Consider the following 23,763-nt stretch of genomic DNA (forward strand, 5'->3'; position numbering starts at 1 on the left):
GAGGGAACATTAAAAAAAAATGTAAAAAGGTAAGTAACAGCTCTGTTCCACGCGAGACATGTCACAAAGCCATGCAAGACTGATTGTGAATGAAGGGAGAGACACTAAGCCCTATCAGTTCAGAAGAAGAAGAGAAAACTAAGTGCAGTGGGAAATCAGCAAGTCTCAGGTTCACTGAGGGTAGCAGAGGAGGCCTGGGTCCCGAGGTCTTGGGTCTGGAAGGATCGGTGTTATTTAAATAAATTAGAAAGGAGGGACAGTTGGCTAAAGTTTAAGGTTTGGAAAAAAGGAAGCAATCAGATAAAACCAAAAAGATGGTCTTTCATCACAGCTAGAGGTGCTCGATTGCAGGATGAGAAGTTCATACTTCATCTGTCAGCCATATGGGGATCCACTGTACTTGTATGATTATACTAGCGATGCTTTATTTCTACTTATTATCCTTAACTAGCTGTGTTGTAGATGCTCATTGGTTAAGAAAAGTGGTAGTAAAATGAGAGGATAAGGAATCAGATAAAATACCACCAACTAGCACTCCCAAAATAAGGGATGTTGCTCTGTACATATCCAAATACAGATAAAACTGGTTCACTTAAAACTATGGCTCTCCATCATCATTTTTCAGTAATGAAATCCTTAAGTTGCTGTAAAATTCTCATGCAATAATATACTAAAGGAAGACAGGGAACCGTGTATTATGCAAGTTTTTTTTAAAGCACATCATCTCAGTTCATCATCATCCTAGAAAAAGTGTCCTGTTATCCCCATTTTACCAATTAAGAAATTAAAGAGATTTGGTTAAGTGCTAAGACAACAGCAGTTACTAGGAGGCAAAGATGTGTTTCAAATCCAAGTTGATCTGGACCCAAAGCCTCTGCTTTTTCAGTTATTCCACACTGATTCTGAATTCTCTAAGACTAGAATGTGACTCAATGTTTTCTGTTAACTGTACTTCCCATCACAGTCGATGTTTGAGAAATAAAAGAATATAAATGGTATAAAGAAGAGCCGTGTCAACCTGAACAGTTTTATTTCACCCCTTCATTCATCACGTATTTACTGAACGACTACAGTTAGACAAATTGTGGGAAAATTATGCCCTTGAAGGAAGGCTCTCCTGAAGAGATGCTGTCTAGGTGATGCCCTAAATAACAGGGAAGAGTCAGCCTACTGGCATAACCAGGAGGTGCTCAGGGCCAGGGGACGGAAAGAAGTGGCCGATACTAAGAGCAAGGAGGGAAACAGAAATGTCTGACTCGGTGTCTGGGTGGGACAGGCTAAGGGTGACTCAAAGGTTTCTAGCTTGTGTAATCAGATGGGTAGTAATAACATTCCTTAACACAAGGGGAGAAAACAGATCAGCGGCTGGAGTAGAGAAGAAATAAAGAGACAGGTTTTACAAATGTGGAATGTAAGTCGAGGGTCCAATAGGTAACTAGAGATAATAGACAATAGACTAATAAAAGAAACTGCATTGGAGATTTAATTAAACTAAAGGGCTTGGTCACCAAAAATGTCTGTTAAAAATGTGGGTTTTGGTTTGTTACATAATTTTACACACCGCGCTACATGTTTCTGCAATGTTTCATACGTTTTCCTGCTTCCTCCCATTAGGGTACACACTCCCTGAAGAGATAAATTTGATCTGCTGTCCTTTTCTTTAGCATCCTACAGCTTCCCTAACGTGGCAGTTGCCACTCTGGGTTTTAAGTTCCTTTTCAGTAAGCCCTATATCTTCCTTGTTCACTATCCTATCTCAGGTGCTCAGTAAATGTTTTCAGATAAATGAATCAATCAATCATCATTCATTACCACAATGATGCTGAGAAAATCAAACTGGTTGATTCTCTATTTATAGTAAAGTGTTCAATACAATATTTACTCCTACCATTAAAAAACAAGTCGGGAACCATCTCCTGCCCCCCAGAGAAAGCACTTATCTTCTAACTTGAGCACCCAATACACTATAGGAAGTGTTATTTGATGTCATTTTTGATGAAGCCAATTACATTTTCCTTAGGGTCCTTAATAATAAGTCAGGCACTGTTCTCTGACTCACCATGCTAATATACCAAGGAATCAAGATACCATCCAAAGAAAAGGAACTCCTGGGGAAAGGTAGGTGTCAACCTGGTACTGAGATCAGGAATGTACAATATCATGATAATAATTTCTGTCATCTTCAGGGATTCATGATTGTCAGCCTTGAAGAAGTGAGCCAATTAGCATGCAAAGCACAACTAACTTGCTGAGTGTGCTGGGAACACTTCATATGGTGTTTTATCTCCATAAACTAATATAATTAGTATGTGAAATATTTATAATTCACCTCATGATTAATCTATCGTAGAAGACTATTCCTTAACAGCAGCACATCATTTTATATTGGAATGTTCTCTGCCTTTAGTTCATGCCACTTATGAGTCCCTGGAGTTCATTTCTAAATATGATAAAGTTGGAAGACTGGAGACCCAAGGTAATGGATATAAGTCCTATCGTCACACCAACCCAGCCCTACCAGTGTTGTTTAAGATTACACACATTTAAGGACACAATGACCAGTCAAGCCAGAAGGTCATTACTTAAATACATACAGAAAGCTCAGTTCAGGCATCAGCCTGGGGAGCAAACCATAGGCAAGCACAGAGTTGCTTTTAGATATTAGCATCATTTAGATTTGACTATTATGACACAGGAATCGTTAAAATAAGCACAAGAACAACAACAGTAATAGTATCTGTCTCCTGGTGTACCAGCTAAGTTGCTCCTGACAACCATGGAGAGAGAGGTGTTTTGTGCCCAAATAACTAATAAGCTAACAAGGAAAAATATGGTAACCTGCTATTTTTATGAATCATATCTACTTCTAAAATTAACAAGCACAAAAGAAAACGCCTCCTCAATATTCAGTCTTTCTATAATCAGTCATAAGATCTAAATTTTTCCATGCCTATGAGTATTTACTTTAAATCTGCTTTCCAGAGTCCTTTATTCTATTGAGTTGTCCTATCATTTGATTTGTGACATTCTGTTGTTATGCTTCTCATGGAGATTATTCCTGTGTTTTGATTATTTCTACTATGTTTGTTTTGGCAAGTCCAAGACAGTTCTTTGAAAGCCTCCCTGAATTTGGTGCTTAATATGCCATTTGAAGCAATACTTCCCCCACAAATAATTTATGTAGTATCCCCAATGTATTGTTATTTTATACATCACTTTTATTATAAGGGTATCACTAGGTAACTAATTATATAAGTCAAATCCACCAGAGTGCACTGTGCACAGTAGGCACTCAAAAAGTGTTTGAGGGAGTGAAATGTTAACGAAGGCAGTGCATCTGCAATAGAAGATGAACCTGGAGGTATGAGTCCCGGGACTGGGTCCCAGTCTCCTATACTTCTATTTTAGACATGAGACTTTCTGTAAACATTGATCTGCTAATCCTGTGTTTCTTTCTCATCAAGCCAAATACATGAAAATTTTAAGATTATGTTTCCCAGTCTATCTCACAGAAGGGGAAACACTTGAAAGCTCTTTTATTTTTAAAGATCAAAATTTCCTATTTTAATAGAGTACAATGAAATCTTCTATATGGCGAAGTTTCACAAATAAAAACATTTTTGATATGCTTCCCTTAAATTGCCCTCTTTTTTAAAGTAACTAATATATACACAGGTACAGTGGAAAAAAACAGACGAAAAGTAAAAAATGCTATATAAGCAATATTGTTCAGATTATCTAAAAATGAAATACTGAGGTCATTCAACCCACCTACTTGACATGATAACTTTCTGAGATGCATCTCTCGGTCTCACCTACCATACCACAATGCACGTGAGATTCGTCAGATACTACAGCTGGAAGGAACTTCAAATCCCCTGGGCCACACTTCCTGACCAGGTGACTGAGGGGCACAAAATGAGGTCGCTGCCCTGGGTTAGCCTATTAGAGGGAAGGGTGGGACCAGTACCGTCGATAACAGAGTTGCTGCTTGTGAGCCTGCCTTCTAATTCCAACAGTGGGAGCAGCTTCAAGTTAGACGCTGCGATGAAACATTCTCCATTTAAATGGGGGAAAAAAAACATTCACTAAGGCAAAAAACAACTAAAACAGTTCCCTTGACCATGTGTCGCCCTTTCTCTCCACAATATAGACAAAAGTACTTGAATGAGGGTATACATGTGCACTGGAGGCTCACTACAGCTATCCATCCCAGTTTCAATGTTACTTGAACTTTCCATTGCCCATGACAGAGGGTCACGTGCCACAGGTCACAGAAAAGTCACCTGAAGCCTTTCTCTGCCACGTAAGACATTTATACTTAAGGCACAGTGTGGAAGCGTCCCTCCTAAATTAGTCCTTTCCTTTCTCCCCTTTCCTCTACTTGTACATACAGGGGTTTGGGAATGTCAGGAAACACACAGAAGCCACGAGAGAGGCAAGCAGGCAACCTTAGACTTGGTATAGAAAAGCCAGAAAGGTTTTAAAGGAGAAAATGCTCAAGATGGACATTAAAGATAAGCAGAATTCCCAGTTCAGTACTTGTTAAGGGCAGGGCTGGGAATGAGGGGAGACCATGTGTTTTAATTAATACTGCAGAGAAAAAGCAAATACCTGGGACCATAAGTATCCACATTCTATTCAGTTAAGCAAATATCCAGCATATTTTATGTATATACATACGTATATATTTATAGTTATATTTATACATATAGTAGATAAGGAATAAAAATATAACCTAGACTTGACACCCTGCCTTCACCTTTGCATTTTGTCAACTGAGATATAAACAACAAGCTGAAGTTATATAAGAGTTTAAATTTGATATTTTAGATAACTTTGTTTCAATCCCCAAATTCATATACACTGGTATTATTACTCACTGTCAGGGCGATGTCAACTCATTGCAAATACGTTTCGCGAAAATTTGCCCCATCACTAAGTTCCCAAAGTGAGATACATTCAGATGGGACATTCTACTAACTTTTTGTAATAACTCCTTGTCTTGAAAAACACTTTCAAAGAAATGTTAGTATTTTACCACTCCATAGGAATCAGTAACAAGGCGAGAGATTCTCCCAAGAATATTCCAACAGTCCTTGAAAAACTAAGACTGTCACAAAACCTGAGCATCTGGCAACTCTGCCACCATGAAGTATCCATATGGAAGAGACCAAAATGTGTCAAAGTACCCAAAACGATTTTGGATAGTGTAGGAGATAGAATAAATAATTCAGTATCGTCAACACTTTCAACAGCAGGTAGTGGATATGCTACCTGCTTCTATAATGTGCCAGAATGTAACATAAGTGTGTGAGGCTGTGTGTGTATGTGTGTGTGTGAGAGAAAGGCAGGGAGAATATGAGTATACATGAGGCTAAAAACTATTTTTACATAGAAATATTCCTTAGGGAGTTTTCTTGGTAGGGGCATCAGATATTTATCAGTATAGGTTTATAGTTATACATAAGAAACAAATGGAGTCAATGAAAACTTATTTTTAAGATAAACCTAGCAACAAATATATTACTTCAGAGTCAATGGAAAAAAAAACTGCATTAACTTAACATTATGGTTGAAATTGTATGTGCAAAAAAAGTCAGAAAATCCAAAATTATGGTTCCCTCAGCAACCATAACTGTGTCCTCATGCATATATGAGTATTTTGCATTATTGTAATGATGACACATTTCAGCCTTAATATCAGTTTATGCAATGTGACTGAAATAGGATTCTTCTGGGAACTATAACTTTGAATTTCTGGACTTTTGTGAATGTAAAATCTTAACCATAAAATTACATTAATATAGGGTGGGGTTTCTGCATTTTATTTTCTGGCATTTAGAAAAAAACAATAAAGAGTGAATGGTTGACAACCACTGAAGTAGTAAAAGATTGGTTGATTTGTAATAATACAAAAAGGATTTGATACAGAGCATAATAGCTTAAAATAGGTAAAAACAAACTATGAACAAAAAGAAACGCCCCTTGAAGAGTAATCAAAGACGAGAACAGGCAGGACATCTTTCCAAAAATGGGTTAATTTATTTTTCTATAAAATGTTAGTTTCTAATTAGAAAATATTTTCATTTAATTATATTTCAACATGGCTATAAATCCCAATGCTGGAAATAATTCTCTCACTACATATTCCTGTATCTTATCAAGAAAGAAATAGTATTAAAATGCTCCCTCATCCATTTTTAAGAGTAAAGCTGGTTGGAAGTCATTTTTCCTTCTTGTATGTGTCACATGGCAGGGCAGAACCTGTAAGATGAAATTGTGTTCTTGTCACCAACTACTTTTTCATCAGGAGTCTGAGGCTGATTCAAAATATGGTTCACCAAGAAACAGACACACAATGATTAAGTTAAGCTTAAGAACGAAGTATTTTACATAATTATTTTAGTATCATACCACCATGGAGTAGCTGGGAAATGAATTAAAGAACAGTGGCGTACATTGTGGGCTCAGGAGAGAAGAGTCAGAATCATGTCTGTTCAGGGAAAAGTTACCAACACTTTCATGGAGGTGGCATTTTCCACTGGCCTTCCAGGATCGGTAGTTTTTCAATAAGGCGAAGACATTCCACACAGATAGAGAAGTCTGCAGACAGATCCAGAAGTAAAAGTGGTCATCACTCTGTTGGAGAGCAAAGAGTTTGGCTGAGGAGGAGGCTCACGGAAGAGCTATAAAAGGACGAGCTGCAAATGCAGATTAGACATATTGTAGAGGAGCTTGAAGGCAAGGCTGTCAAGTCTTAACTGCAATGTGTAGGTGGGGGTGCGGTGGGGCAGCGACACGATACAGAAGGGCCATGTGCAAGGAGGCTATGCTTTTTAGAACGGAAACAAAAAGCAAAAATAATAAAACAAACAAACAAAATCCCTACAGCAGGACAGAAGACATAGTAGGAGAAGTAAAGACTGAAAAGAAGGGACCAGTTATTATAAGATTATTATAATAATCCAGTTGCAATGAAGGCCTGAAGAAACGTGGTAACAGTGAGACCTAAAAGGAGGAGAAGAGATTAAAAAGTGCTTTCAAGATTTTGTGATAGAGTGACTATTGGAAAGATTGTGCCTTTCATAACATATAAACTCAAGGGTGATGTCTGATGTAAGGAAAAGGAATGACTGAATACTGTTTAGTAAATCTTAAGTTTAATGTATCAGATGCCATACAAGCAAGCCTTCCTGGAAAAAAAAAAAAAAAGTTAGCACTATTGTCCTGAAGATACTGATTACAGCAACAGAAACAATACAATTCTTCATATCTACGAGATTTTACAAAGTTGTGCCTCCACTCTTTTTAACCTTATAGGGTTGGGAAAGTAATGGCATTTGTTGTACAAATAAGAAAACTGAGGCTTACCACGGATGACTTCCCAAACCTCATACAGGTACAAAGTGGAAGAAAAGTCAGGCTGGAGACACAGATTTTGGAATCTTTGGTATAGAAGTTATCTTGAAATTATAAATAAAAACATCAAAAAATGTGGAGATAAAAGATAAATGAGTTGTGTGCAGAACCACAGGAAAAAGCTAAGACTGCAGAGCAGCAATTATTCGGTAGCCTAACAGATGACCAGGATGCCCAGGGAAAGTGTTCCAGGGCCCGGCACTCAACAGGTACTCGACAAACCTCTATCACAACAACAGCTAAAGAGGACACAGCACTAAACGTGGTCCTTTATCTGTGGTAGATGCGTAGAGTAGCTGTCAAACTTCTTTAAAGCAACCACTTTTCTCAAGAATTCCCACACAAAATTCTGATGTGTAAAATACACAGAAACACTCAGAAGTAAAACAGGAGTAGATGGTCTAGAACTTCACATAACTTGAACTCTTTTTCCTTCCTTTCACAACCCTTCTTTGCATTTATATAGCACATATACCGCTAAGACAAACTCATGCAACCCAGAGAAAGCACCTGAAATCCCCTTAGTTGTAAAGATGATGTAATTCGGGACCTCTGGGGTGAGGAGGAAGAACTACAGGTCACACTTGGTCTGAACAGATCAGACTGAAATTAAATACCAGCCTCTCCAGACTTGATTTCTAATGAGATTCTCCATTGCCATGTTCTTCCGCAAGCTGGGATCCTTCATTACTTCTTGCTGGGATTTCTCCATGGTCAACAGCTTTCTTTGATTATGACCAGTGTCATCAGATCACTTGGACATCACAATCGTATACCATGGAAATGACACCTTTCATTGAGTCAACTGCCCGTAATTGTCTTGCTCCAGTAACCTGTTACAGAACTTCCCCATTCGTTGCATCTTGTAACTGGCCATGCAGTGATTCCACAGATAAGTCAGAATAAGAATGGGATGATGTCAGGAGGTTGAAATTAAAGAACTGAATGGCAAAATTTGATACCTTAGAGGAAAGGGGTTGTGTTTTTAATCATATTACTGGTAAGGCCAATTACATGACAAAGAAGGAAAGGTTCTGACTGTCCCTAGAGTTGAAAAAAATGAAAAGAATCATTGAACACTTTTTAATAGCAGACTTTCAATGTTGTTCCATTTCTATACAATTAGTGAATGAAAACTTCGGTTCAAGTGGATAGCAAAAACAGTAATCATTATTAAAAAAAATCCAGCCCAACCAAATAATAAAAACAGTAATCATTATAAAGATTTTTATTATGGCAGTACCTTTACACAAATATGAAGTAATATATAAAGAAAATCATGTGCTGATTCTTGGATAATTTATTCAAGGAGTTAAGTTATGAAAATTCATCAATAAGAATAAATGAGGCAACTGAAAGACAGCTCACCATAGATTCTGTTTATGCAACTCCAATTTTAATTTAGCCTGTATTGATGGATTCTTTTATTTCATGTGTTACAGTCGTGTAAATCTAGACACAACACTCACTGCATCTAGAGCCTACTCAGTACAAAGGCGTCTGGATGTGATATAGACAGTTGTTCCTTTTGCTTCAAGTGATAAAGAGTTCAGCTGTAAAAGAATCTGAAGAGATTTAACAAAAATCAGTGAATTAAATTTTTTCCCATATGCATTAAAATTCTTCTCTTACTCTCTTGATTTTACACAATAATTTGGCTTTGGGAGAAACCATGCTAACATTGTCCTGGGTGGTCTCAGGCCTTTGCAAAAGAGGCCAGTGTGGACAGAGAAGAGAGACAGGCAGAGGCCTGGTCCCAAGACAGAGTACACCCCCAAGGGCAACGAAGCCACCTGCAGCACCTGTCAGCCAAGAAGATGATGGGCTAGTCAAAGGAACTTATTCAAAGGGCATAACTTGGACAAGGCATAAGTTGAATTCAATGAATAAAGCAGAAGAATAAGAATTCCAAGGAGAAGTCTCCATCAGAATTCAGGAGGCGGCCCTGGAAAATCCTGTACTGGTGTCAGGCACCAAGTCTGATAAGGAATATGCAGGGGATAAAAGTGGCAGGAACTAAGAAAGGGGTCACTAAGGCCCAGAAGGAGACCACAGGATGAAGGAGAATAACTGGGGGGAAGGGTGGGTACTAAGGAGAGGAAGCCTGGCCACGTCTGCTAAAACTGCCACTTGAAGGGTGAGGAGAGATGAGGGGGAAGCCGTGAAGTGAGGGCTCAGGGCTGATCCCGGGGCAGCTGGCAGCTGGTGCAGTGGTGGCTCAGCTGAGAGACAGCAGGAGAAGAAAGCACTGTGCAAATGAATCCGAGGTCTAGGATGGATAAAGCCAACTCCAAGTGGGTCTGAGGCTGACGATGTTTCTGCTGACTCAGGTAAGAATGGCTCAGGTAGTGTGCAAGACTAAGCCCACAGGTAGGGGGCGTCAGTGGACCTGACTGTGCCTGGCTGAGAAAAGCAAAGGCTTCGAACAGAGACAGGGTAAAGAGAATTAACACAAAAACGTCTCTGAATTATATAATATGTGAGCTTGGCATAGACTACACAGCAACCCCAGGATATGGAAATGTATATTTATCCAAAAGACAAATTAGTACTCTATTTTTACCCCCACAAAAGGATCTTCAATAATATTAAGAGTAAAATGAAAACTTCTTGAAGTACAATATTATAAATACACTATTATTACAAAAATGTAAGACTGGATACATAGAAAAAACTATAAGGAAGTAAAACTATAAGGTATAATAGCAACTGTATTTATGGATTTTCATATTTTATCTCCAAGTGTTCTATTGTGCAATTATATATTACTTTTATAATTAAAAAATGAAAAGTATTAATAATAAACCTTTTCATAGTAAGCATGCCTGGTACCTTTTGCATTATTTGATTAAAATAATTTCCATTTACAATATATTTCTTGGGTAAGGAGCAAAGTATTTATATGTGCTGTTACACACTGAAGTCCTTACAAAATCTCCTAAAATTGGTAATCTCTACAACTAATTTGTACATAACTATAAGATACAGTTAACCTGGAGAGACAATTTAATTTTTTTAAATTTGTTTAAATTCCCTTTCTTTCAAATATAAGGAATATGTGCTAATATCACTTTTATACAGCAGTAGGGAAAATTAAATCAACAGTATTATTGTGGTGTGTTACACGGCAAATTATTTGGGAAAAAGTGTTAGAGTCTGCATTTTTTTAAAAGGCAAGAATCATGTCATTTCCATACTTTATAAAACTCCACAATGCATAGATATACTGTTTATTTACCAGCTACATTCACTATCATGTAAACTAGGACTATGGTTCAGAACACGGACTTTAAAGGCAGACCACCTGACTATACCGTTGATTCTTAAGACAGACTACCTGGGTGGATCATGGACTCTGAGGGCAGATTACCTGAGTCTATCATGGAATCTAAGGGCAGTCTACCTGGGTCGACCATGTGCTCTGGGGGCAGACTAACTGCTTCACTGACTAGTAGCTATGTGATCTTGGGCAAGTTGGCTTACCCTTTGTTTGCCTCAGTTTCCTGTGTTAAATGGGGCTGATAACATTATTCCACTAACAGGGTGGTGTGAGAATAGGTAAAGTGCTTAGACTAGCAATTGGTAAGTTGTAAAAATCATATAAATATTAGAGACTATTTTCCATTGTTATTAATCAATTTTGTTTTGGAAATGAAATTCCAATTAAATGATGGATAGAAGTTCAAAATACTGCAATATTTCTGAGTTTCTTTATTCATCATTCTATAGTTTATACTTTTACTTTTTGTTTTCATCGTACGAGATGGCACTTACCAAATTATTACTGGAAAACTCTCCTACAAATGATCAGCATTAGACTTAATTATTCCTGATCTTTGGGCAATAACCATTTTCTAGGGCCACTGCAGTGAAGTCCTACACTTCCTAGAATCTACTGAAAGAACATTTTGTCAGTTTTCCTTCCAAACACAGTGTGTGATGATCCAATTTGGTTAAACTTTGGATTGCTGGCAATTGTAAACTCAACTGGGAGTAATTTTTCTCCCTAGATGACTTGTGCTTGAGCTGGGAGAGAAAAAATTAAATTCTTTTTATTGCCAAAATCATTATATGGATGGCCTTTGAAGGCTTTTGCAATGAATTCAATGTCCTGTATACACTAGCCACCCAATTCTAAGAACTCCAAGTAAATGATCTATCAATTCAGTTCAAATAATATTTTGATATGCTACTTTGGTGCTAGGATTAAGATATGGGAGGAAAATACATAATGTTCTAAAAAGACACTGGTTATATTCATACTTCAGTATTTTTAAGTATGTTTCAGGTCATTCAAAGTTAAGCAAATCAGACAAGTACAGCTCATCTTACATTTTGGTTCTTGGGTAGTTTGCTCAGTGCACACTGAGTATATTCATATTAATCGTGAACATGATGCTAACACTACAGAGAATGTCCATCCTCAGTTTCAGTGCCACTTACAGGCTAATGGAGCCCAGATTTGGGTTTCAAACCCAGACTTCTCATCTAAATTTTAGATATTCAACTATCTGTTGGAAATCTTTGTGTGAATAGCCCACTGGCACCTAAAATTCAAAAGGCCCAAAGTAGAACTCATCATAATAAACATGTTTCATAATAATAATCCATAATAAACATAATCCAATAAACATGTTTGTATTTATTGTTACAGCTGAAGGCACAACCATCCACCAAATAGAAATTTGAGTCCTCCCTGCCTTTGACTCACTCTCCCTACGTTTCCATAAATAACCTATTAATGAATCCTGTCCATTTTATTTCCTGAATATTTCTCAAGTCTTCCCATCAATTTCACCCTTCTTCTTGTTTACATAGTGAAGCCTGGTTTTCTGCAAAATCTGCCTAGCTAACCTAGCTATTTCCAAGCCTGACTTCCCAGCAAGTTCATCTTACACCTAGCTAGAAGAACCATATATCGAGATGTAAAATCTGGCCAAGTCATTCCCCTACATAAAACTCAAAACCCTGAAATTAGTATGTGAAATGTCAATCTGCACTGATCTCCATCTCGATCTGCAAGCTCCTCTCCTGCCCAGTATCACCCTTGGAGCTTCAAGAAGAATGAAATGGCCATGGTTCCTTGAACGTGCCAGTTTGTGCCTTTGCTTATTGCTACACAATGTGCATGGTATGCCACTGTTCCCTTCTTCAAATCAACCCACAACTCTTCTGCGTCACTTAAGAATCAACTGTCATTACCCTTCCAAGGCTTCCTAAATCCTTCTGCTAACACCTAATTTGGATTATGTACTCCCTGTTGAGTGTTCCAATATCTTTGCATTTACCCAACTAGAATATAATTTTTTTTATTATCTATCTTTGACTAATCAACCAAGATCTTGAAGGTGAGACTTTATCTTACTCACCCATTTTTGTATCCCCAGTTTCTGGTCATTGAGAATTAATATGTTGATCGTGTATGTGTATATGTAAATATATATATTAAATCATTATCACATATCAAATTTTTGATATGAACAAAATGAATACAAATTAATGAGCATAAACATACAGCACTTTTACTATGACAGTTTTTGCTTGATAAGCTCAAGAAAAACCTACAAATTCTCCATTATTTCCTTTTATTCATTTATATTAAAGTCAAACTGTTGATTTTACCTTCTTTGTAATAGTGATTCTAACATTCTCCAGACCCCACAAATGGATTCCGAGTTCTTGTATATCAGAACCAAGTGCCCTGCCATTCTTTCTCTTCACCCTGTATCCTGTGCTTTGGCCACAACAGACTCCTCACCACTGCCCCAAGCACACGTGTCTGTGCCGTGGCCTCTGCATAAATACTATTCCTTCCTATTTTCCTGTCAAACATATAATCCCATAAAATTCAGTCCTCCTGCCCTGGGCACTCTGAGTCATTCTATCTGGATCTTATTTTTATAAATCTTTGTACATATCTCTGGCACAGCATTCATTCCCTTTGAGATGCAGTGTGCCTCTCCGTCTTCGCAGTAAGCACATCTTCCCTTTTCCTGTAAAAGAGAAGTTCTTTAAGGATTAACTGAATGTACTCTAAACTAATTCATCCCTATTCCTATTCCCATCCATTAGAACTATTGAAAGGATCTGTCTTTAGCCACATGCTCTCCCCCTTAAACAAACAGTCTGCATGAAGACACAATCATCCTTCAGCTTCACAAATGATTTCAAATGCAGAATCTCCAGCTTGCACTAAACTCCAGTCCTCTTATTTCCAGTGACCCTCAAAAAAAAAATGCCTACTTGCTATTACTTTAAACTCAGTATACTAATATTGGGCTGATTCATCCCTTTCTTCCCCTATCATTTCTTGCCCTTCTCAACTTCTCCCTTTCTGCCAAGAACATAGGTTTATGCTAGATCCGTAGGGTAGGGTTAGAGGCTTTTTTTTTTTTTTTTTTTTATTCCCCTACTCTTAACTCCTATAACAAAGTATCACCAAGCTGTGATAATTTTTAGTATAGAGAAAGATGCTAAATTTTCCTCTTCTCCCTCCATCCAACATTGGGTTTTTGTCAGTTCAGACCACAAGAACTGAATACCCTCTTAAATAATTTCCCTGTCTTCCACCCCTTTCTAACATATTGCCTCCATGTTAATTTTACCAAAATACACTATGACTAACTCAATCTGCCAAACTCTTTGAAAAATTACCTGGCTTTAAAGAAAATGAGAACAAGAGACCAATTTAGGTTATTTTAAAGCAAAACATTAGGTAATTCTCATCCTCAAACTCTTCTAAATTAAAGCCTGGTTAATGGGTAGAACTCTGGGTTTCTCGGATTTCAGTCTACTACTTATTTCATCGTTTAAAACGATGGAGTTACTTTCTGAGAAAAATCTCGGCCCTGCCAGCAGATCCTTCTGCAGCTTAAAAATATAAAAGTAAAAATCTGGCTTATAACACAACACCATCTTTGGCAACTACAAAAGTAGGAATTGTAGCATATGGATCTTCCTTTAGTCAACACAGAATACCAATACCTCAGATACGTGCTAATGACCTGAAGATTATTTGCTCTAATACATACTAAAACATTTATAGATGAAATAATATGATATACAAGATTTGCTTCAAAATAATCCAGTGTAGGGGAGAGGAGAATGAAGCGGGGGGGGGGGCACAGATGAGATAAGATTGATCATGAGCTGAAGACTATTGAAGCTGTGTGATGGGAACTTACAGATTTATGATAATACTATTCCTACATTTATGTTTGAATTTTTTCAACAGAAAGTTAAAATAAATTTGAAATCAAATGCTATAAAACATCATCAGCATTTACTATGGATAATGGAGCTCTAGGTGATTATTTTCTTCTCTAAATATTCTTTTTAGTTTTCTAAAATGAACAAGAATTACTTTAAGAAAGTTATAAAATGCTAAAATTAAAAAAAAAAACTATGCTCTCTACATCAATTAAGCCTCTTCTTACTCAAGTAATATTTGAAAGGGATGTGATAATTATTCATTCCTTAGGGTTACTGAAACTTTACCATTTTATCAAATGAAAAAACCACTAAGCTACGTACCTCCACTATTTCATTCTGGTACTCAGTAGGACTGTCTTTATAAGAAAAATTATTACCCTATTCTCACTTTTTACCGAGGGATGTTCCATGAACCAATATAATAGAAAACATGCCCACATTTTTAAAGAAAAATATCCATTATTATATCCAAAGCCTCATATAATAAAGATCTACCTAACAGAGTCCACTTAGAACTATAGGTTTTGACACGAACTACACATTAGAATCACCTGAGAGATGTCAAAACTCCTGATGCCCAGGCCACACCCAAGACCCTCTAAATCAGAATCAGAGGAGGAGACATCCAGGCATCAGTACTTCTGAATGCTCCTAGAAGATTCCAGGGTACAGCCAACGTTGAGGGATGCTGTTTTAAAACTATATAAACTGGTGATAGATTGTTAATTTTTTTTATTACACAAATTTTCAAGCACACACAAGAACAGCATAATAAGCCCCGTGTATCCAACACACAACTTCAACAGCTATCAATATTTTTGCCAAGGTTGGTTCAACTATCCCTCCCCCTTTATTTTTATTTATTTATTTTTTGCTGGAAAATTTTAAAGCAAATGTCAGAAGAAAGATCATTTCATCTTTCAGCACTTCAGTATGCAAACATTGTTTCTTATGATTAACTGACTTAATTCCTTTTTATTAGACAACGAGAGGCTTTGATGAGCTTAGTTTTTTTGTTCAAATGGATTAAGTTTCCTTAAATTAGAATTTCTAAAATATCCATGTTTCCTCTCTCCTTCTGTTATAACTTGGATTTTTTCTTTGCTTTTGTTTTAATGGTTTTCAGTTAAATTGTATATGTGCATTTTAATGAAAAACAGATCTTTGATGGCAGAGGTTTTAAATGCATCCTCATATTACTGTCCTCTCAAGAATATATACGATACCTACTCTGCCTTTAAACCATGTCAAATCCCTCAATTTGACTTCATTAATAATGTGTATTTTTCCTCATAATAAAAGTAATGTATATTCATTATAGAATAATTTGGAAATACACAACTAGAAATGGAAAAAAAAAATCACTTAAATTTCTAAAACCTGTATCTAACAAAGTTTTACATTTTGCATATTGTATCCCAGGGTTTTTTCCTAAACACATAAACAAATTTTTAAAAAACTGAGATTGTACTATATGGATCAGTTTCATAATATAATTTTTACTTAAGATTCTCATGAATATATTCCAAGTCTTTAAATCTTTAAAAACATGATATTTAAGAATTATGAAATTAATACTCCACTATATGAATGTACTATAATTTACTAAAGTGTTCCCTTATAACTTGGACAGTGGATTACTTTCCAATGATTACACATAATTCTTTGTTGATAATTCTAATCATCCTTTTTTTAAAAACAGTGAAGAGTCTGAAATTTTGCCCTACTTTCAAGTTAACAAGTTAGTCTACCACAGTTTTCTGGATGCTGGCAGCAAACTTGACACTCCTGGGTCAAACAAAGGGCTTACTACTCAGGACACAGTAAGTAGCATGAGCTTCTCATTCACATCGGTTGTCCCTGGCCCCCAAGGCCCACCAAGGTAATGTGGAGTGGCCCAGACAGATGATGCCCAGGCGGGGGTCTGCATCACCGCTGAGATACCGTGAGCTTAGGAAACCCAAATCTTGCATAATGAGCTGCAAGGAAACTTGCTCAAACTTTGCACCATAGAGACATTATCTTTACTACACTTGGACAATAAATAAGTCAGCCATCTGATCAGAAGAGAGAGAGATTATCTGTATATTCCAATACTGTTTTGCTACAAACCTCCTTGAAAAAAATAGTGCAGGACAAAAAGGCATTTAATGTCTCTGCTTGCAAGCCATCCAGAAACATGAGGCACCATGGATAACTGTCTCCCAACATTCTTTAGGACAAGTATGTAGAAGGTGATTACTGAAAATTCTTGACAGAAAATATATTAAAATACTACTTTCTAGAAAGACTGAACCACTTAATACTTGCATCTATAACATATGGATACCTCTGCCTCCAGTTCAAAAGCTTCCATGATTTCACCCTTCCTTAACTTTTCCTGTCCTACTGTTCCCACAAAATGCATCATATTAATCAGAAGCAGAACAGCACAGTGATTAAGAAGAGAGACTCTAAAGCCAGAAAGCTGGGTTTAAATAGCAGTACCACTATTTACTAGCTATGAGAACTGGAATGGGTCACTTAACAAATGTGTGTCTCAGTTTCTTCAACTCAAAAGTTAAGATGATAAGCACCTTACTAATTATTAATACAGCTATGAAATGTGCTAATACATGGAAAGCAGACACTTGGAACAGTGTCTGGAAAGTAGTAAATGCTATCTAAGTGTGAGCTATAATTATGATGTCTGTCTGCTCTTCCATGTCCAGCCCAGTCCTACCCATTCTTCAAAGTGGAGTCAGATACCAAATGTCTCCATAAAAACAAATGACCTCTCAACTGTACTCCAAATCGCTGAACCTTTTCACTACATATTCAGAGGTCTAGGTTGGCCAGGTGTCTTTTGTTTTTAATGCTTCATGACTTTCAGCTTAATGACAGCAGTAAAAGGCATCCAGCATTTACAAGAATCTCTAACCTTCTTGATCCTACCAGTGTCAAAATAATTCAGCCCAAACTTTGATGACTGAAAATGAAAATCTTTATACATCAATTAAGAACTGAATTTTTTTTAGAGAGTAAATCAATAACATTTTGTGGGCTGAGAGGCAGTCAATTAAAACAGTGCTGAACATATCAATATTTGGGTGAAATATTTTTTAACAAAATGTTTCCTATACTATATATTGAGATAGTAGAAATCACAGACACTCAAACCACTAGAGCAATACTGGAATTCAGCATGATAAAGGTGACACCACATTGATCCAGGAAAAAATTAATAAAGTGGGAGACCAAATAATTTGGGGAACAGAGCCATTAGACTGGAATAAAAACCAGATAACAAATACCAAAAACTTGCAATTTCTTAAAATAAAAACATATACTTCAAGATTGTATCTTCATCACAGTAGGCATTTGGAAAACCAGAACTATACCTATTTTGACACAAAGTTAAAAATGATATTATGATTATAAAGATATATCTTAAAATTGTATGTCTCCAGAGTTTTCAAAGTATTTTATATATACAATGTAAAATTAAAGATTATAGAAAAAACTTATCAGAAGGAAAGCATAAGTATTCTTTATCTGCTACTAGCATTTAAAACTAGAGTTGATATCCACAGTCAAAAAAAAATTTTTTTATATTAAGACATAGTTGTATTTAGAATGTTGGAAATCATGCTAAATATTATTTTAAATAATTTAAATTACTTAAAGTCAATTTAACATAATTTTATTTTAATAATTTTATTACAATTTAAATAATTTAACTATTGTAACACACTTCTTCATTGAATATGAAACACTCAGGCTATTGTCTCGTTAAAGGACTTCTTAAGAAGCTCAAATTAGTTTGAGCTTAACAAGCTTAAAAAGTTATGAAGGAAAAGAGTGGGAGATGAAATTAAAAAGAACTAAACTTTGTATTTTGATCTAATTGTCACCACTTAAAGTAGGGATACACAAATATATGCACACCTTAGCGCATATTTGGGGGAAACAGATGGATACTCCTCACTTAAGATGATAACCCTGGAGGAATCCAAAATTGATGAAGAAAGTACTGGAAGAGGGGTATCTAATGCCCCAAATGACACCAAATGAAGCTCCTTACTTGCTTTCTTTTCTCTTCTCAACTCTTTCTTTTCTCTTTCAGGTAAAACTCATTATTTTACTTTTGAGTATTTTCGTTGTTTGTTTTTTATTTCTTAAAAATGTATTAGTTTCAGATGTACAACATAATGATTTGACAAAATGAGTACCAAAATAAGTCTAGTTAACATCTATCACCACATATAATTACAATTCTTTTTTCTTCTTATGATGAGGGTTTTTTTTTTTTTTTAAGATCTACTGTTAGCAACTTTCAAATATACAATACAGTATTACTAACTATGGTCATGATGCTATATGCTATATCCCCAGTTCTTATTTGTTTTAGTCTGACCATCACTGTTAGCTTTGTTTTTGAGTTATATTTTCACTGGGTATAGAATTCTAGGTTGAGAGTTCTTGGTTTTCTTTCAGTACTTTGACGATGTTGCTCCACTGGCTTCCCCTTGAGATGTTTCCAATGAGAAATCTACTGTAGTGTTTAACATTGTTCTTCTGGCATAACTCGATATTGTTTTTTTTTTTAATCCAGATACTTTTAAGATATTCTCCTAAACATTAGTTTAGAGAACAGAGTCTAAAGTCACTCCCATGACCCACCTCCTTGTATTCATGCCTTGTGTAATCCCTTTGAGTGCAGGTAGGACCAGTTACTTGCTTCTAAAGCAAAGGTGACAAGATGTATGTGCTTATATTACATAAGACTGTATCATCTTGCCTTTTCAGAAGACTCTCCCTTTCTGGTTTTGAGGATATAAGGAGCCATGTTAGGACAGTCCACAGGGCAAGGGAATGAGGGTGGTCTCTGGCCAAAAGCAAGCAAGAACCTGAAGCCCTTAGTCCAACAGCTCACAAGTAAGTGAATACCACCAACAATCACGTGAGTTTGAAAACAGAACCTTCCGCAGCTGAGGCCCAGTTGAGACCACAGCCCTGACTCGATCATGAGGTTTTCCAGTCTGGCTGTTGGAAATGGACTCTACTCGTGGCCTTTTGTGAACAATGGGCATTATTTCTTGTAGTTTTCTCACATGGTTCTTTCTTTGGCTGTGAAAGTTTCTTAACACACATGTGCCAATCTGCACTCAGATAAATGATCAACTGGGACCCTCTACAGATTTCCAGGTCTCTCTTTGAGATCCTCTCCCTATTCCAATGTTATTTTTCTATCTATCCAGGCTCCTACCTCTATCTCCTCAATGCCAGGGATCCAATCAGTCTCGCCCTAGATTCCTCCTCCTTGCATCAGGGCCTAGAAACTCTTCCAAGGTAAACAAGCTTGGGCAATCATAGAGCCCACCTAATTTCTTGGCCTTCCCTCAGGGATCACTGTCTTTTGTTGCTTGATGTCCTGTGTCTTGAATGTCTCTCTCTCTCTCTCTCTCTATGTATACACACACACACACACACACACACACACACACACACACACAGAGAGAGAGAGAGAGTCAGTTTACAATGTTGTGTTAATTTCTGGCATATAGCACAATTTTATCCATTTTCTGTTTGTTTTAGGTGGAAAAGTAAATCTAGATACTGTTATTTCACATTGGTTGGAGGCAGAAGTCTTCCAATAAGTGCATTTAGCCACAGAATCAAAACCAAAACCAATGTGAGAATTAAGGCAGCAAAATAGAGCATAAAAAGGTATTTGCTCTGACCATGTAGATATAATACAACTGTAGAAAGAAAAATAAAGGAAATTTGGGAGATAGAGTAGATTCAACTCTGCCTTAACCATAGTAACCGTTAGTGTTCAAAAATTCTTGAAAACTCACAAATCAAACAATACCAGTATATGCGTATCGAAGGAGTATATTGGGAAAAAATAAGAAAGATAATGTTAAAATCAGACAGTAGAGAAAGCAAAATGGACAAGAAAGTGGGGACACATTAATTTTATCATTATTCATTGGAAAAAACTAATAGATAATATCCCAAGAATTAGAGAACTTAGGGGGTCATGTAAATGTATAATTATGAAGGTAAACAATAGGGAAGAAATGTAAACCTTCCTAAAGATCAAAAGAACTATACATATACTCATAATTTTGTAAGAAAAAAATGTTTTTTAATACCTCAGAGGAAGTACAGTTGACCCTTGAACAATGCAGTTTAATCCGTTTATAACTTATAGTTGGCTCTCTGTATCTGAAGTTCTACCATACCCTCAGAGTCCACCAAACAAGGACTGTTAATATTGTACAATTTACTATTGAAAAATATCCCTGTATAAGTAGACCTGCACAGTTCAAACAAATGGTGTTCAAGGTTCAACTGTAGAGAATCTAAAAAACAAAACCAACAGGAACATACACACATACACAAAAGCAGATTTCTGTAAGAGAAATAAAGTTGCCCCTAAAAGAGATCCACTACTATCACCACCATCACCACCACCAACTCACCCCAAAATAAGGCACTAAAGAAGTTCACTGGTTTCACAGGGAAGTTCTACCAAAATTTTAAAGAGTAAATAAGTCCATTTATTTTTGAACTGGTATTAATAGGGGGTGGGGGAACTTCCAAATTATTTTATTTTTATGAAGTTAAGTATAACAAAACCAATACATGACAGGTGGACCTCAATTAAAAATAGATATCAAAGTCTGAAATAAAATATTAGCAAACTAAATCCAACAGAAAATGAAAACAGAGTAAAACATCATGAACAAGTGATCTTTTTCCCAAAAATACAAGCATGGTTTGAATTAGTAAATCAATAAGATCCATCATTTTAATAACTTTGAAAAGAAAAACATCACATGATTATGAGTAGGCATTTAACCAAATTTAACAACTGTTCAGTATGTTTTTATTTTTAAAATAAGAATATATGATTTTTTTTTACTATAATAAAATATGTTCAGTTCAACTCAAAAGGCAGCATTGTACTTAGGAAGAAACGCTAGTCAGCAACAAGACAGAATACTCACTGTTGCCACTGTTATTTAGCATTGTACTGCAGGGACTAGCCAACAGAATTAGACAAGAGAAAATAAAAATGAGAGGTATAAAAACTGGAAAGAAGTAGGTAATTTATCAGCTATGTGTGGATAAGATTAGAAAGCTCAAGACTGTCTATCAAAAAACTATTTATACAAACAATTAGAGAATTTAGTAAGCTTACAGAGGACAAAATTAATTTTTTATAAATCAAAATATTAATATATATATATAAAGTAAGCATTTAAAGAAAATATTGCATAAACAGTAGGACATACATACATAGATGAAATTTCCTAGGAATCAATTTAAGAAATATGCAAGTCTTCTATGAAGAAAATGTTAAAGTATGCCAAGGATGACTTGAATAAATGGTAAGCTGTATCACTACTTTGGAGAGGAAGAGTCAACATTACACAAACATCAATTCTCTTTGAGTTTGTTTATCTTGATCACAATTTTAAAGGTTTTTTTTTTGTTTAAACCAGACAAATGGATTCTAATTTTCATGGATAAAGGCAATGAAAATAGAATAGCCAAGAAAACTCCAGGGATGGGGGCAGGATATGATCAATTGGAGATGGAAATTAACCCTAAAAGACATTAAACAATCTTCTGAAATCTTAAAAGTAGCAAGAATAACACTGGTTCAAACGTAGACAGAGACTAATGTAAAAGCTCAGAAATACAAAGAATACATACAGGAGTTAGCATAATGATAAAGTAGCCTCTCAAATAGAGATGAACAACCCAATAAATGGTGTTGAGCCAACTCGGTAGCCATTTGGAGAAAAAATAAACTGGGATAGACCAGCATGCAACAGGGCAAACTTCAAATGATTCAAATGTTTCAATACAAAAAATGTAACCATAGAAGTACTAAACAGCTTAATGTACCCCAGGAAATGACCTCCCCATAGGTCAGATTGCTATCCAATGGAAATATGTGACTCAGAAATGCAAGAGATATATCTAATTTAAAATTTTCTAGTAGCCATTATAAAAGAAAGGTATAATAGATGAAATCAATTTTAATAATACATTTTATTTAATTTGAGATACCTAAAATATTATCGACATATAATCAATATAAAATTATGAAAAATTTTGCATTCTTTACTGGAACTAAACATTTATAATTCCATGTCTTGTCTATTTTACAATTATAACATATCTCAGATCTGACTAGCCACATTTCACAGTCATCATAGCCATATGTGGCTGATGGCTACCGTATCAATTGGCAGGTCCTAAGAAGTGTAGCCTAAGTTCTACAAAGGTAGAGAACACTCCTATTTTGTTCATCTCAGTTCACCCACTGCCTACACAGTGCCTGGCATATATTTCTGTGAGAGAGAGAGAAGAGAAAGAGGAAGGAATAAAAATACATCTTATTTGAGAAAAAAAGGCATTGGCATTGAAGAGGGGGGTAAAAAGCATTTGCTACATTCAAAGCCTTGGGTTCAAGTCTTGACTCTAAAATTTCCTAATGGGTAACTTGGGCAAATCACAACTTTCTGAACTTGATCTCTGAAAGATTTTTCATGCTTACCTACTATTTAGGAGTTGCTATGAAGATGGAATGAGGTCATGTAGACATAGGTAAATTGTGAGAAACTTAATAAACATTACACATTGTTTCTAAGGTAAAAATCTATGATTATTGTTTCCAGAGTACACTATCTTCTTGTTTTGATCACTGTCACTCACCTATCTCCCACCCATAGACATGCAGGTTGAAATTCAGCAGCATGTTGGTTCACGTTCTATCCCGGGAAGACCAATATTTTGACTCATAAATTTGTGTTCAGTGCCTCACTCCATATATCAGCTATCTGCAGATAGAAGTCTCTCTCCTTTAACTTGACAAAGAGAGGCTCTCCTGAGGTATCTCATACACCTGTATCCTACTGGGCTCCATCTGGTTTGCAGCATCTACTCTATAGGATAATCTTAGTCATCCTCTGATGTAGACTGGGAACTGGTTACAACAGAAGCCAGAAAAGGAAAAGGGACCTGAAATCCTAAGATGCTCCTCAGAGAGATTTAGAGAGAGAATGGGGTTGGATACTAGAGATGAGCCCAATGAAGGTAGAAGAGTCAACAAGGACCTTCTGATCA

The 23,763-nt window shown here is 36.2% G+C and overlaps 1 protein-coding gene across 10 annotated transcripts in view; it reads right to left on the reverse strand.

Moving 5' to 3' along the window:
• The window catches only part of GTDC1 (glycosyltransferase like domain containing 1), a 348,210-nt gene that overhangs the window by 194,434 nt on the left and 130,013 nt on the right, over positions 1–23,763 (reverse strand). Inside the window, exon 2 of one of the 10 annotated variants that reach the window (XM_064484744.1) lies at positions 6,520–6,642. The exons of 8 other annotated variants lie outside the window; for them this stretch is intronic. In XM_064484744.1, the coding sequence (XP_064340814.1) occupies positions 6,520–6,527 (8 nt within the window). In that variant the 5' untranslated portion in view covers positions 6,528–6,642. Of the gene's footprint in view, positions 1–6,461; positions 6,643–23,763 lie in introns of all 10 variants that reach the window. One more of the 10 variants, XM_064484745.1, reaches the window with a different exon arrangement.

This window comes from Camelus dromedarius, chromosome 4, assembly GCF_036321535.1.
Source record: "Camelus dromedarius isolate mCamDro1 chromosome 4, mCamDro1.pat, whole genome shotgun sequence".
Taxonomy (NCBI): Eukaryota; Metazoa; Chordata; class Mammalia; order Artiodactyla; family Camelidae; genus Camelus; species Camelus dromedarius.